Source organism: Bos indicus, chromosome 4 (genome assembly GCF_029378745.1).
Source record: "Bos indicus isolate NIAB-ARS_2022 breed Sahiwal x Tharparkar chromosome 4, NIAB-ARS_B.indTharparkar_mat_pri_1.0, whole genome shotgun sequence".
NCBI lineage: Eukaryota > Metazoa > Chordata > Mammalia > Artiodactyla > Bovidae > Bos > Bos indicus.
The window spans coordinates 71,566,847-71,582,058 of NC_091763.1; the positions used below are offsets into that span (position 1 = coordinate 71,566,847).

General features: G+C 40.2%; 1 protein-coding gene across 10 annotated transcripts in view; it reads right to left on the reverse strand.

The window, feature by feature from the left end:
• PALS2 (protein associated with LIN7 2, MAGUK p55 family member) overlaps positions 1 to 15,212 on the reverse strand; it is a 136,134-nt gene that overhangs the window by 71,086 nt on the left and 49,836 nt on the right. The window contains exon 1 of one of the 10 annotated variants that reach the window (XM_070787931.1): positions 3,780 to 5,563. The exons of the other annotated variants lie outside the window; for them this stretch is intronic. Coding sequence (XP_070644032.1) covers positions 3,780 to 3,870 — 91 coding nt within the window. The 5' untranslated portion in view covers positions 3,871 to 5,563. Of the gene's footprint in view, positions 1 to 3,779; positions 5,564 to 15,212 lie in introns of those variants that run through there. 10 annotated transcript variants of the gene reach the window in all.

Below are 15,212 nucleotides of genomic sequence, written 5' to 3' on the forward strand. Positions count from 1 at the left end.
AATTTTATTAAACATTAAAGACTAAAATCATTACTTTACAAGCTTGAAAAAAAATGTAGAAGAGGAAGGAGCACTTTCCAACTATTCTGTGAGATCCTGAAACTAAATCCAGACAAAGACATCACAAGAAAACTACAGCCAATATCCTTTATAAGCACAGATGCAAAAATCTTTAATAAAATATTAGCAAACTGAATCCAGCAACATATGAAAAGGATTGTACACAATGACCTAGTAGATATCCCAGGAGTACATACAGCGTAGCTCATCAACATATGATAATCAATGTTATATACTATTACTAGAACAAAACCACATGGTATCTCAACAGGCACAGAAAAAGCATTTGACAAAATCAAATACCTTTTCATGCTAAAAAAATAAAAATTTGTCGAGGAACAGAAGGAAATTTTCCTTTGCTCAAGGGCATCTACAAAAACCCCATAGGTAACATCACACTTAATGATGAAAGGCTGAATGCTTTGCCATAGATCAGGAACAAGGCAAGGATGTCTACTCCTGTCATTTCTACTCAACATTGTACTGAAGGGTCTAGCCATGGCAGCTAGGCAACAAAAAGAAAAAGGCATCCAGACAAAAAAATGAATAAAACTTTCCCTTTTTGCCAATGATATGATCTCATATACAGAAAATCTTAAGGAATATATACAAAAAACTTTTTAGAACTAATAAATGAGCTCAGTAAGGTTGCAAAAAAGTACAAAAATCATTTGTACTTCTATACACTAGCAATAAACACTCTGAAAATGAAATTAACAAAACCATTCATTTTACAATAGCATTAAATCAATAAAATCATTAGAAACAAATGTAACAAAAGAAGTGCAGGATTTTACAGTGAAGCTATATTATATCACTGAAAGAATTAAAGACAAATAAATAAAAAGATACCAAATTTTAAGGATTAGAAGACTTAATATTGTTAAGATGGCAACAGGCCTCAAATTGATCGATAAGTTTAATGTAGTCCCTATTAAAATCTCAGTTTCCCTCACCCTCTTTGGTAGAAGTTGATAAGCAGATCCTAAAATTCATGTGGGAAATACAGTAAATCCAGTATAGCCAAACAATCCTCAAAAAGAACAAAGCTGGAAGACTCACTAGTAATCAAAACTGTGGTACCAGCATAAAGATAGACATATAACTGAGAATCCATAAATAAACCCATTCTATGGTTAATAGATTTACAACAAGAGTGGCAAGATAGTTCAAAGAAGAAAAGAACAGCCTTTTATTTGGGACAACTGGATATGCATTTGAAGAAGGTGAAGCTAGATTCCTACTACATTCAAAATCACAATCTTAATTTTATTCAGATTAGTTTTATTAATAAGTTTTTTTCCCTTGATGAATCTTTAGAATAAGTATACTAATACTGTAGTTTGTTTTTTTCATATTTTTATGAAAATAAAACATAAACATTGTAAAAAGACATTGTATTACTAAGTTGCTTATAATAAAACACAGTAGTTCTTTGTTTCATGCTGTCAGACTCCCTCCCAAATGATCCCATCCATAAGTAACTGCTTTGAATTTGCGGTTTCTTTTAATCATAACTATCACTGGATAATATGCTAATACTGCTACTTTTTGACATACTTATTTTAGGCATTATTTATTTTTGTTAGCATAGTACTAGCTAATCGTCAGAGAGGGCAGTGGCACCCCACTCCAGTGCTCTTGCCTGGAAGATCCCATAGGTGGAGGAGCCTGGTGGGCCGCAGTCCATGGGGTTGCTAAGAATCGGACAAGACTCAGCGACTTCACTTTCACTTTTCACTTTCCTGCATTGGAGAAGGCAATGGCAACCCACTCCAGTGTTCTTGCCTACAGAATCCCAGGGACAGGGGAGCCTGGTGGGCTGCCGTCTATGGGGTCGCACAGAGTCGGACACGACTGAAGCGACTTAGCATCATCAGCAGCAGCTAATCGTACTAGTAAAGCGTTTACTTTTCCCTCTCTGCAGACTGGCAATTTTTAAATAAAATCAACAGTTAGTGCTTTTCATATAGGACTCCTACAAGTTTCTCCCCACAATATTCCAACAAACTTCTCACATTTCTATCAGTAATTTTTCCAAATGCTCAAACAGAACTACTACCAACTTCTACCTTCGTAAACTCTATCCTGAGTAGTCTTCTCTTGCACTTTAATTGGGACAGGTTCATCTTTAGGTTTCCGACTCAGTAGGAAGAAGTAAGTTACAATTTGGGAAGTAAAGAGGTGAATGGGAGAAAAATGTGCATTTACAACAAGCAGAAAGAAAACTGATATGGAGTTAAGATGAAGTCGACACTAGGAAATAAAGAATATAAGCAAAGTCTACTTCATAATTTTGCTTGAGGTCCAAAGTGTACTCTGGGCAGGGAACAACAGAACCAACAATCTTCAGAAGTATTAGTATTTTTACCCTGTGGCTATAAATGTAGTCAGCTCTACTTTTCATAAGTATTTTTTTTTATGAGGACTTTTTTCTTTCGACATTCTACATTTGCCTTTATTTTTATTATGGAAAATTCCAAACATATACAAAAAAGATACTACAGCAAACCCAATAATTATCAGCTCTAACAATTAGCAACTCATGGCCAATTTTGTTTCATACTCCTATATACTTTCTGTCCTACGTTAACTTTGAGGCAAATCCCAAATACCATATTTGAGTGTTTATGTGTAAAAGATCAGGACTCTTTTTTTTTAAATAATGTAACAATACTGTTAGCACATCTAATAAAATAACAATAATTCCTTAATATCATCAAACATCTAGCTGGTGTTAAAACTGCCAGTTGTATAGAAGATTTTGTTTTAATATATCTTTTATATTGGTTCTTGAGATGTTTAAATTTTTGTATTTTATGCTTAATTAAACAGAAAGAAAAGTGGCAGAGACTGTGAAATATATCCTTGGTTATTTTGAAGATCTTTATAAGTTGTTACTGATTTTTTAATATATGAAATCTAAACAAAAACTTATAAGCCAGTCATATCCCATGTTGTGAAAGGGAATCTAGAGTTGCCAAACATTCCCAAACTAATTTTTATATTTAATAGAGTTTTAATAAAACTGGGCTTCCCTGATAGCTCAGTTGGTGAAGAATCCACCTGCAATGCAGGAGATGCTGGTTTGATTCCTGGATCAGGAAGATCCCCTGGCAAAGGGCTAGGCTACCCACTCCAGTATTCTTGGACGTCCCTGGTGGCTCAGCTGGTAAAGAGTCCACCTGCAATGTGGGAGATCTGGGTTCGATCCCTGTGTTGGGAAGATCCCCTGGAGAAGGGAGAGGCTACCCACTCCAGTATTCTGGCCTGGAGAATTGCATGAGTTGTATAGTCCATGGGACTGCAAAGAGTCAGACACGGCTGAGTGACTTTCACTTTCACTTAATAAAACTACCATAGATCCCCTAAATAACCATGTTTTCAGGCTAATCCTGGCTTGGTCTTCCCCCGATTCACTAGGAAAATGACCTGGACGGTGAGCTCCAGGGAACTTGGGCTGAGGAGGCAGGGTAGTAGGGTAAACTGCTGCAGTTCAGCACAGGTTAGGGAAGCCAGTCTGGGTGAATGGTGTGCTGGTTAAGGTTGACAAGAATCTGGTATGTGTACTGCTATTAATTTTTGTGAAAAAGTAAATCATAAGATTCATAATGAAATCTTGAAATTGACCTCATATCCCTAGAGGCCTCATGCCCCCAAAGACTTCAAAGAGGAGATGATATCTGAGTATCCCAGACTCTGGGATATCAAGTACAAACCTTGCCTCCTCATGAAGGATGGTCCAAGACTGCTACAGCTGGAAGTCAGAACTGCTACAATTATCTGCACAGGATGAAACCCCGCCACCATCTGTGTCTCTGAAAACCTACTTCAAGCTGACAGCCAGAATCCTTATTCCTTAATGGGCAAGATTTTTGGATCCCATCTGCTACATCTTCTGAAACACTAACACTCTTTTCAAGGGTATATGCAAAGCCCTCACTGATACCTTGCTGGATGTCGAGACAGCCTATGGGACACAGGACTCTTTCTGTGGCCAGAAAGAGTACCAAAACTTTCAGGAGGCCCTGACTGAGCTAGTGCCTGTGGTCAAATCTCAAAGTGGGAGCTCTCAGCACACCACCAGTCAATAGCCAAAACCTAACCCAGTGGCCCAACAACCAACAGGTGACACACCTCCGCTACAGTGAGAAGAGTAAACATATGCTTCTCAAACCGAAGATCTTGAAGGAAGCTACAGTGGACAGCATGGATTTTAACTGCTCAGGTCCACTTATATGTGGATTATTTTTAAGAAATATGTACTAGAGTACTAAACATCTGTTGCTAGTTGAGTCTGCCAACACGGAACTGCAGAGACAGTATAAAGGGATTTTCCACTGTGCAGAGGGTGGGTGGCCTTAATCACCTGTGCTGTTGAAGGGTCAACTGTATAACACATTGGGGAGCATTCTGTGATGGAACTGAAGGACTCTCACGGAAGACTGAGACAGACCAACTGCATTGTGCTTGCCAGGCAGCCCAGGTCATTGGATTCTGAAGGCCCAGACTGGACCAGCCAAAGCCCCACTGAGTCCAGACCTTTTAGAGCTCATACCTAGAGGACCACTCTCTAGCACTTTCTTATGAGCAGTTTCAGAACATCTGATAAGGCTTTACTGTCTCCTGGTAGAGCTCTTTTCTGGAGTTGAATTCAGATGTCATTCTTAATGTTCCTATCAAAAAATTCTCACTTAGTTTACCTACCCTGTTCCAGGTTATTTAATCACAATGGTGAGAGTTGAGGTGAGGGGTCTTGGAATTTTCCCTATCTTCCCCTTTTGAATGAAAACTGGGTTTTGGGTGTCTCAGAGTTGACAGGCAGGAAAGGCAGAGAGAAACTGGTGAGGAGGTTAGGTGAAGTGGTGAGTGCGGGTGCAACAATCCACCCTGGTGCTCTAGTTGCACCAGGAGGTCAAACCTGAAAGCATCTGCCCTGACACCTTCATTTCATACTCTGCTGTGAATAAAATAAATAATGTTCTAATACCTGGCATAATCCCATCTCCCTCACTTGTTGGGATATTATTGGACAGTGTGAAGAAACAATTGCCCCTAACAAGCCAATTCACTGGCTTATAAATTAGTGATCTAATAACATGATCAAAAAATAAAATAGTTCTTTTTAATTAAGTCATCCTAAAAGCATATCAAAGATACACAAGAAAATATGCAAAAATTATAACAAGGAGCAGCGAGAGAATTAACCTTATAAACTATTAAAACATTAATTAGATCTATAATAAGCACTCTAACATGGATTACCATAAGGCAACTCTTACACATAAAACCTCAATACATGAAACAGAAAGCTGTTTCATATAGTAAGAATGCTACAAAGCTGAGTTGGATCCAGAGAAGCAGGGAAGTGTCCCATTTTACTCAGAGATTCCAGGAAGAAAGGAAAGTCCCAAAACTCAGAAGGTAAGTTTCCTACAAGTTTCACTCCTCCTCCTCTATTAAAGAGGATGGACTCTAATCAGAAGCTAGATTCAATGACATACAAATGGGATTCCTAAGTAAACTAGAGAAAAATTAATATATTTAATCTATACCCTTCAAAAAAATATGAACAAAACAAGAATAACTAAACATGAAAACTAAAAGCAAGAATGTAACTCACCAAGTTGCAAGGAGAGATAAGAAAGCCTTCCTCAGCAATCAACACAAAGAAGAGAGGAAAACAACAGAATTGGAAAGACTAGAGATCTCTTCAAGAAAATTAGAGATACCAAGGGAACATTTCATGCAAAGATGGGCACAATAAAGGACAGAAATGGTATGGACCTAACAGAAGCAGAAGATATTAAGAAGAGATGGCAAGAATACACAGAAGAACTGTACAAAAAAGATCTTCACAACCCAGATAATCACGATGGTGTGATCACTCACACTCACCTAGAGCCAGACATTCTGGAATGTGAAGTCAGGCGGGCCTTAGGAAGCATCACTACGAACAAAGCTAGTAGAGGTGATGGAATTCCAGTTGAGCTATTTCAAATCCTGAAAGATGACGCTGGAAAGTGCTGCACTCAATATGCCAGCAAATTTGGAAAACTCAGCAGTGGCCACAGGACTGGAAAAGGTCAGTTTTCATTCCAATCCTGAAGAAAGGCAATGCCAAAGAATGCTCAAACTACCACACAATTGCACTCATCTCACATGCTAGTAAAGTAATGCTCAAAATTCTCCAAGCCAGGCTTCAGCAATACATGAACTGTGAACTTCTAGATGTCCAAGCTGGTCTTAGAAAAGGCAGAGGAACCAGAGATCAAATTGCCAACATCTGCTGGATCATCGAAAAAGCAAGAGAGTTCCAGAAAAGCATCTATTTCTGCTTTATTGACTATGCCAAAGCCTTTGACTGTGGATCACAATAAACTGTGGAAAATTCTGAAAGAAATGGGAATACCAGACCACCTGACCTGCCTCTTGAGAAACCTATATATAGGTCAGGAAGCAACAGTTAGAACTGGACATGAAACAATAGACTGGTTCCAAATAGGAAAAGGAGTACGTCAAGGCTGTATATCGTCACCCTGTTTATTTAACTTATATGCAGAGTACATCATGAGAAACGCTGGGCTGGAAGAAGCACAAGCTGGAATCAAGATTGCCAGGAGAAATATCAATAACCTCAGACATGCAGATGACACCACCCTTATGGCAGAAAGTGAGGAGGAACTAAAAAGCCTCTTGGTGAAAGTGAAAGTGGAGAGTGAAAAAGTTGACTTAAAGCTCAACATTCAGAAAACTAAGGTCATGGCATCTGGTCCCACCATTTCATGGGAAATAGATGGGGAAACAGTGGAAACAATGAGACTATTTTTCTGGGCTCCAAAATCACTGCAGATGGTGATTGCAGCCATGAAATTAAAAGACGCTTACTCCTTGGAAGGAAAGTTATGACCAACCTAGATAGCATATTCAAAAGCAGAGATATTACTTTGCCAACAAAGGTGTATCTAGTCAAGGCTATGGTTTTTCCAGTGGTCATGTATGGATGTGAGAGTCGGACTATAAAGAAAGCTGAGCACTGAAGAATTGATGCTTTTGAACTGTGGTGTTGAAGAAGACTCTTGAGAGTCCCTTGGACAGCAAGGAGATCTAAGCAGTCCATCCTAAAGGAGATCAGTCCTGGGTGTTCACTGGAGGGACTGATGCTGAAGCTGAAACTCCAATACTTTGGCCACCTGATGCGGAAAGCTGACTCACTTGAAAAGACCCTGATGCTGGGAGGGATTGGGGGCAGGAGGAGAAGGGGACGACAGAGGATGAGATGGTTGGATGGCATCACCTACTTGATGGACATGGGTTTGGGTGGACTCCGGGAGTTGGTGATGGACAGGGAGGCCTGGCATGCTACGGTTCATGGGGTCGCAAAGAGTTGGACATGACTGAGCGACTGAACTACCTGAACTGAATTTCAAGAAACATTAACTGCCAAAGAAACAGGCTTACTTCTTATTAGGAGGTTATTTAAAAAAAGGGGGGGAGGGTGGGAGAAAGAAAAAAGAAAGAGCCAAAGAAAGAACAAGATTAAATTAAATTAGTGTGTGGGGGGCGGGGTTAGGAGTGGGGATTGCAAGAATCAAACTGAAGAATTTTCCCACTAGAAAGGGCAATGAGAGAAAAAGCATGGAAAACCTGTTATGGATCATGAAAAACTAGGAGAAGGAATTAAGAGGGAAAGCAGAAATTAATCCTAGAGGAAAAAAAAATAGCCATAGATCTGATCATTACACTGGCTGTTTCAAAAGGCAAATAAAAAAAAGGCTGATACTTGGCTAGTGTGACTAATAAAAGACAAGACACAAATAACTTCAGAAATGTAACAAAAAAATAACTGCAGGCATAAGATATAAAAGACAACACAATGAACAACTTTATTTAAAAATGTAGTCAAGCAAGGATTTTTTAGTGAAATGTCAATTACTGAAATTTAGGAAAAAGGTAAAAATTGAAACAGATCATAATGGAAGAAATTCAAAAGGTTTTCAAAGATCTACCATTTAAAAAAGACATTAGGCCTAGATAGGTTTGAGAATAAGTTGTACCAAACCTTTAAGAAAGAGATTTATTCACATTTTAAAGCAAAACACAGGAAGAGATCAAAAGCTTTCTGAGTTCTATATGGATTTCAAAATTCAATAAAAAGTATATATTAATACTAAACTCCATATGAGTATATATGCATATATCCCAAACAACATATTAGCAAAATGAATCTAACAATGTCTTAAAAAATAACAACACACAAGCACAGTTTACCCTAGTAATGTAAAGATAATTTAACACTGTGCGTGCATATATGAGAAGTCGCTTCAGTCATGTCCAACTCTGTTACCCCATGGACTGTAGCCTGCTAGGCTCCTCTATACACAGGATTCTCCAGGAAAGAATACTGGAGTGGGTTGCCATGCCCTCCCTCCAGGGGATCCTCCTGACCCAGGGATCAAAGCCATGTCTTTTACGTTTCCTGCATTGGCAGGCAGGTTTTTTTACCACTAGTGCCACCTAGGAAGCCCAGTTTAACTTTAAAATATATAATATAATTTAATATATATGACAGTATACCACCCTCAATGCTTCAAATACAAGAAATAAAATTTAATATTCCTAATGGAAAATGAGGTCAGGGGCAGCGGCCCAGAGTACCAGACTGTGACGGTGCACGAAAGGCCAAGAGGAGCTACTCTGTGTCCGAGGTCGGGGGGTGGGGGTGGGGTGCCGGCCGAGAGGAGATACCCATCGTCCGAGGTCGGGGGGGTGGGGGGCGGGTGGGGGGCGGCTGAGAGGAGTTACCCCACGTCCGAGGTCAGGGGCCGCGACGACAGGAGTTACCCCGCGTCCGAGGTTAGGGGCCGCGACGAGAGAAGTTACTCCGCGTCCGAGGCCAGCGGCGGTGGGCGGGAGGAGCTACTCCACGCCCCCACGCCCTAGGCCAGTGACGGTGGCCGGGAGGATCAACCCCACGTACAAGGAGCCGTACAAGGAGCCGTGGCTACGCGGGCGCAGGAGGGCCTAGAGGAGCTATTCCACGTTGAAGGTCAGGAAGGGCGGCGGTCAGGAGATACCCCTCGTCCAAGGTAAGGAGCAATGGCTGCGCTTTGCTGGAGCAGCCGTGAAGAGATACCCCACGCCCTAGGTAAGAGAAACCCAAGTAAGACTGTAGGTGTTGCAAGAGGGCATCAGAGGGCAAACGCACTGAAACCATACTCAAAGAAAACTAGTCAATCTAATCACACTAGGACCACAGCCTTGTCTAACTCACTGAAACTAAGCCATGCCCGTGGGGCAACCCAAGATGGGCGGGTCATGGTGGAGAGACCTGACAAAATGTGGTCCACTGGAGAAGGAAATGGCAAACCACTTCAGTATTTTTGCCTTGAGAACCCCATGAACAGTATGAAAAGGCAAAATGATAGGATACTGAAAGAGAAATTCCCCAGGTCAGTAGGTGCCCACTATGATACTGGAGATCAGTGGAGAAATAACTCCAGAAAGAATGAAGGGATGGAGCCAAAGCAAAAACAATACCCAGCTGTGGATGTGACTGGTGACAGAAGCAAGGTCCGATGCTGTAAAGAGCAATATTGCATAGGAACCTGGAATGTCAGGTCCATGAATCAAGGCAAATTGGAAGTGGTCAAACAAGAGATGGCCAAGAGTGAATGTTGACAGTCTAGGAATCAGCGAACTGAAATGGACTGGAACAGGTGAATTTAACTCAGATGACCATTATATCTACTACTGCGGGCAAGAATCCCTCAGAAGAAATGGAGTAGCCATCATGGTCAACAAAAGAGTCCGAAATGCAGTACTTGGATGCAATCTCAAAAACGACAGAATGATCTCTGTTCGTTTCCAAGGCAAACCATTCAATATCACAGTAATCCAAGTCTATGCCCCAACCAGTAACACTGAAGAAGCTGAAGTTGAACGGTTCTATGAAGACCTACAAGACCTTTTAGAACTAACACCCCAAAAAGATGTCCTTTTCATTATACGGGACTGGAATGCAAAAGCAGGAAGTCAAGAAATACCTGGAGTAACAGGCAAATTTGGCCTTGGAATACGGAATGAAGCAGGGCAAAGACTAATAGAGTTTTGCCAAAAAAATGCACTGGTCATAACAAACACCCTCTTCCAACAACACAAGAGAAGACTCTACACATGGGCATCACCAGATGGTCAACACCGAAATCAGATTGATTATATTCTTTACAGCCAAAGATGGAGACACTCTATACAGTCAGCAAAAACAAGACCAGGAGCTGACTGTGGCTCAGACCATGAACTCTTTATTGCCAAATTCAGACTTAAATTGAAGAAAGTAGGGAAAACCACTATACCATTCAGGTATGACCTAAATCAAATCCCTTATGATTATACAGTGGAAGTGAGAAATAGATTTAAGGGCCTAGATCTAATAGATAGAGTGCCTGATGAACTATGGAATGAGGTTCATGACACTGTACAGGAGACAAGGATCAAGACCATCCCCATGGAAATGAAATGCAAAAAAGCAAAATGGCTATCTGGGGAGACCTTACAAATAGCTGTGAAAAGAAGAGAAGCAAAAAGCAAAGGAAAAAAGGAAAGATATAAACATCTGAATGCATAGTTCCAAAGAATAGCAAGAAGAGATAAGAAAGCCTTCTTCAGTGATCAATGCAAAGAATTAGAGGAAAACAACAGAATGGGAAAGACTAGAGATCTCTTCAAGAAAATCAGAGATACCAAAGGAACATTTCATGCAAAGATGGGCTCGATAAAGGACAGAAATGGTATGGACCTAACAGAAGCAGAAGATATTAAGAAGAGATGGCAAGAATACACAGAAGAACTGTACAAAAAAGATCTTCATAACCCAGATAATCACGATGGCGTGATCACTGACTAGAGCCAGACATCCTGGAATGTGAAGTCAAGTGGGCCTTAGAAAGCATCACTATGAACAAAGCTAGTGGAGGTGATGGAACTCCAGTTGAGCTATTTCAAATCCTGAATGATGATGCTGTGAAAGTGCTGCACTCAATATGCCAGCAAATTTGGAAAACTCAGCAGTGGCCACAGGACTGGAAAAGGTCAGTTTTCATTCCAATCCTAAAGAAAGGCAATGACAAAGAATGCCCAAACTACCGCACAATTGCACTCATCTCACACGCTGGTAAAGTAATGCTCAAAATTCTCCAAGCCAGGCTTCAGCAATATGTGAACCATGAACTTCCTGATGTTCAAGCTGGTTTTAGAAAAGGCAGAGGAACCAGAGATCAACTTGCCAACATCCGCTGGATCATGGAAAAAGCAAGAGAGTTCCAGAAAAACATCTATTTCTGCTTTATTGACTATGCCAAAGCCTTTGACTGTGTGGATCACAATCAACTGTGGAAAATTCTGAAAGAGATGGGAATACCAGACCACCTGATCTGCCTCTTGAGAAATTTGTATGCAGGTCAGGAAGCATCAGTTAGAACTGGACATGGAACAACAGACTGGTTCCAAATAGGAAAAGGAGTACGTCAAGGCTGTATATTGTCACCCTGTCTATTTAACTTATATGCAGAGTAGATCATGAGAAACGCTGTACTAGAAGAAACACAAACTGGAATCAAGATTGCCGGGAGAAATATCAATAACCTCAGATATGCAGATGACACCACCCTTATGGCAGAAAGTGAAGAGGAACTAAAAAGCCTCTTGATGAAGGTGAAAGTGGAGAGTGAAAAGTTGGCTTAAAGCTCAACATTCAGAAAACGAAGATCATGGCATCCGGTCCCATCACTTCATGGGAAATAGATGGGGAAACAGTGGAAACAGTGTCAGACTTTATTTTTCTGGGCTCCAAAATCACTGCAGATGGTGACTGCAGCCATGAAATTAAAAGACACTTACTCCTTGGAAGGAAAGTTATGACCAACCTAGATAGCATATTCAAAAGCAGAGACATTACTTTGCCAACGAAGGTCCGGCTAGTCAAGGCTATGGTTTTTCCTGTGGTCATGTATGGATGTGAGAGTTGGACTGTGAAGAAGGCTGAGCGCCAAAGAATTGATGCTTTTGAACTGTGGTGTTGGAGAAGACTCTTGAGAGTCCCTTGGACTGCAAGGAGGTCCAACCAGTCCATTCTGAAGGAGATCAGCCCTGGGATTTCTTTGGAAGGAATGATGCTGAAGCTGAAACTCCAGTACTTTGGCCACCTCATGCGAAGAGTTGACTCATTGGAAAAGACTCCGATGCTGGGAGGGATTGGGGGCAAGAGGAGAAGGGGACGACAGAGGATGAGATGGTTGGATGGCATCACTGACTCGATGGACGTGAGTCTGAGTGAACTCTGGGAGTTGGTGATGGACAGGGAGGCCTGGAGTGCTCCGATTTATGGGGTCGCAGAGTCAGACACGACTGAGCAACTGATCTGATCGGAAAATCTTACCATTAAATGACTAGAAGAAAACCAGAATAATTTTATATCAGAATCTGTATGAAGCATTATCCTTAATGGAGAAATGTCAGAAGCTTCACCATTAAAGTCAAGGACAAGACAAGAATATCCACTAAGATTCAGATCAGATCAGATCAGATCAGTCGCTCAGCTGTGTCCGACTCTTTGCGACCCCATGAATTACAGCACGCCAGGCCTCCCTGTCCATCACCAATTCCCGGAGTTCACTCAGACTCATGTCCATCGAGTCAAGATGCCATCCAGCCATTTCATCCTCTGTCGTCCCCTTCTCCTCCTGCCCCCAATCCCTCCCAGCATCGGAGTCTTTTCCAATGAGTCAACTCTTTGCATGAGGTGGCCAAAGTACTGGAGTTTCAGCTTTAGCATCATTCCTTCCAAAGAAATCCCAGGGTTGATCTCTTTCAGAATGGACTGGTTGGACGTCCTTGCAGTCCAAGGGACTCTCAAGAGTCTTCTCCAACACCACAGTTCAAAAGCATCAATTCTTTGGTGCTCAGCCTTCTTCACAGTCCAACTCTCACATCCATACATGACCACAGGAAAAACCATAGCCTTGACTAGACAAACCTTTGTTGGCAAAGTAATGTCTCTGCTTTTGAATATGCTATCTAGGTTGGTCATAACTTTCCTTAAGATTACTACTTTTGAAATCTCTACTGAATGTTTTAATCAACGTAGAAAGATGTTACAAAAGAAACAAACATACACAGGTTATAGCTATCTACTTAGGAGAAAGACTAAGGAATCAACTGAAAAATTATTGAAGTTATAAGAGTTTGACTTGTGTCTTGGTAGACACAAGAGCAATATAGAAAAATAAAAAGTTTTTCTAAATAACAGTAAAAACCAATTAAAAAACATCACTGAGAGAAAGAAACTACATTCACGACAGCAACAAAATTTACAAATAAGAAATAAGGCTAAAATAGAAATGTTCAGATAGATACGCAATAAATATAAAATATACTAAAGGATACTTGGGCTTCCCTGGTGGCTTAGATGGTAAAGTGCCTGACTAATGTGGGAGACCTGGGTTCAATTCCTGGGTAGGGAAGATCCCCTGGAGAAGAGAACTGCAAACCATTCCAGTATTCTTGCCTGGAGAATTCCAAGGACAGAGGAGCCTGGCATTCTCTAGTCGCAAAGAGTCGGAAACAACTGAGCAACTAACACACACACACACACACAAAGGATATTTAAAATAAATAAATGAAGAGACCATGTTCTGGCATAGGACAATCCAATTCTATAAAAATATTAATTCTCTCCAAAACATTTCATACGAAAAAAATGAATGAATAAATCCTAACAAATTCCAACAGGATTTTGTGGTAAAGCTATTCTAAAATTTACTTGAAAGAGAAAATATGTAAAACCAGCCAATATGTTTGTAAAAAATCACGTGTAAAGAAGGTGCTGGTGCTATCACATATAAAAACATTATAAATTAAACTGGTGTGGTATTGGCACAGTAACAGAGAAATCCTGACAAGCTAAATAGGATTTAATATATGCAGAAGGTGACATTTCAAATCATTGGGGGGTAGGCTTCAGTTAGATATGGCAGATTGACTACTTAAGTTTATAGTCTTTCCCTCTAGAATCTCTATTAAAACAGAAGCAAAGTAATAAAGTTTTTTTTTTTTTTAACCCATAAGAATAAAGAGGGAAGAAAAGAAATAAAATAGCAAAAATATTTGAAAGTTTGGAAGTGATAGGAAGAGAAACTGAACTGGAGTAAAGGAAGCAGTAGATTCCACCTCCTAAATATTTCTGCAATCAAAAAATTTCTTCCCATCATGAGTCCTAGCTATCATCATTTTTTGCCCAGACTATATAAGAGCTTCCTACACACATTCACATATGTACATATACACACACAAGAGCTTCTTACACATACACACATACACATCTCTCACCCACAAGATATTTATTACAATGTAAATTATATGGCCTCTAAGTCTTTAAAATATATTGCTAATTTCAACAATCTGCACCAACCTTTGTGGCTTTAGCCACCACAATCTTTCCCCTGTCCTGATGTAAACAACTCCTAACTTAACATCACCTTTGTGAACTTAATTCATACAGGTCCTTCAGAAGCAAAATTCCTATATGTCCTTGGAGGCTCCAATTAGGGTGAATTCTTCTAATGCACATTTTTGTAGTAGTCTAAGCTTTATAACTCTGATAAAACAAATGATGTTGATAAGTATTTATTTACTGTATAATTTTCTTTCTAAACTCTTAAGTAATAAGCACAGAAATCTTATCTGTCCTGTTCAAATCTATATTCTCAGCAACTAGCCCACAGTGTGGTACATCACAAGTTCTCAGTAACAGAGTTTCAATCACAAAAATGTAACATTTTTCTGTTACCAAAAATAAAGAATTGCTTTCAAGTTATATGAGCTTCCCTGGTGGCTCAAACAATAAAGAATCCACCTGCAATGCAGGAGACCTGGGTTCAATTCCTGGATTGGGAAGATCCACTGGAGAAGGAAATAGCTACTCACTCCTGTATTCTTGCCTGTAGAATTCCATGGAGAGAAGCCTGATGGGCTATAGTCCATGGGGTCGCACAGAGTTGGACACACCTGAGCAACTAACACTTAAACACTTTCACTTTCAAGTTATATATTGTTATTTATAAATAAAACTTCCATATAAAACAGAATCAGATAAA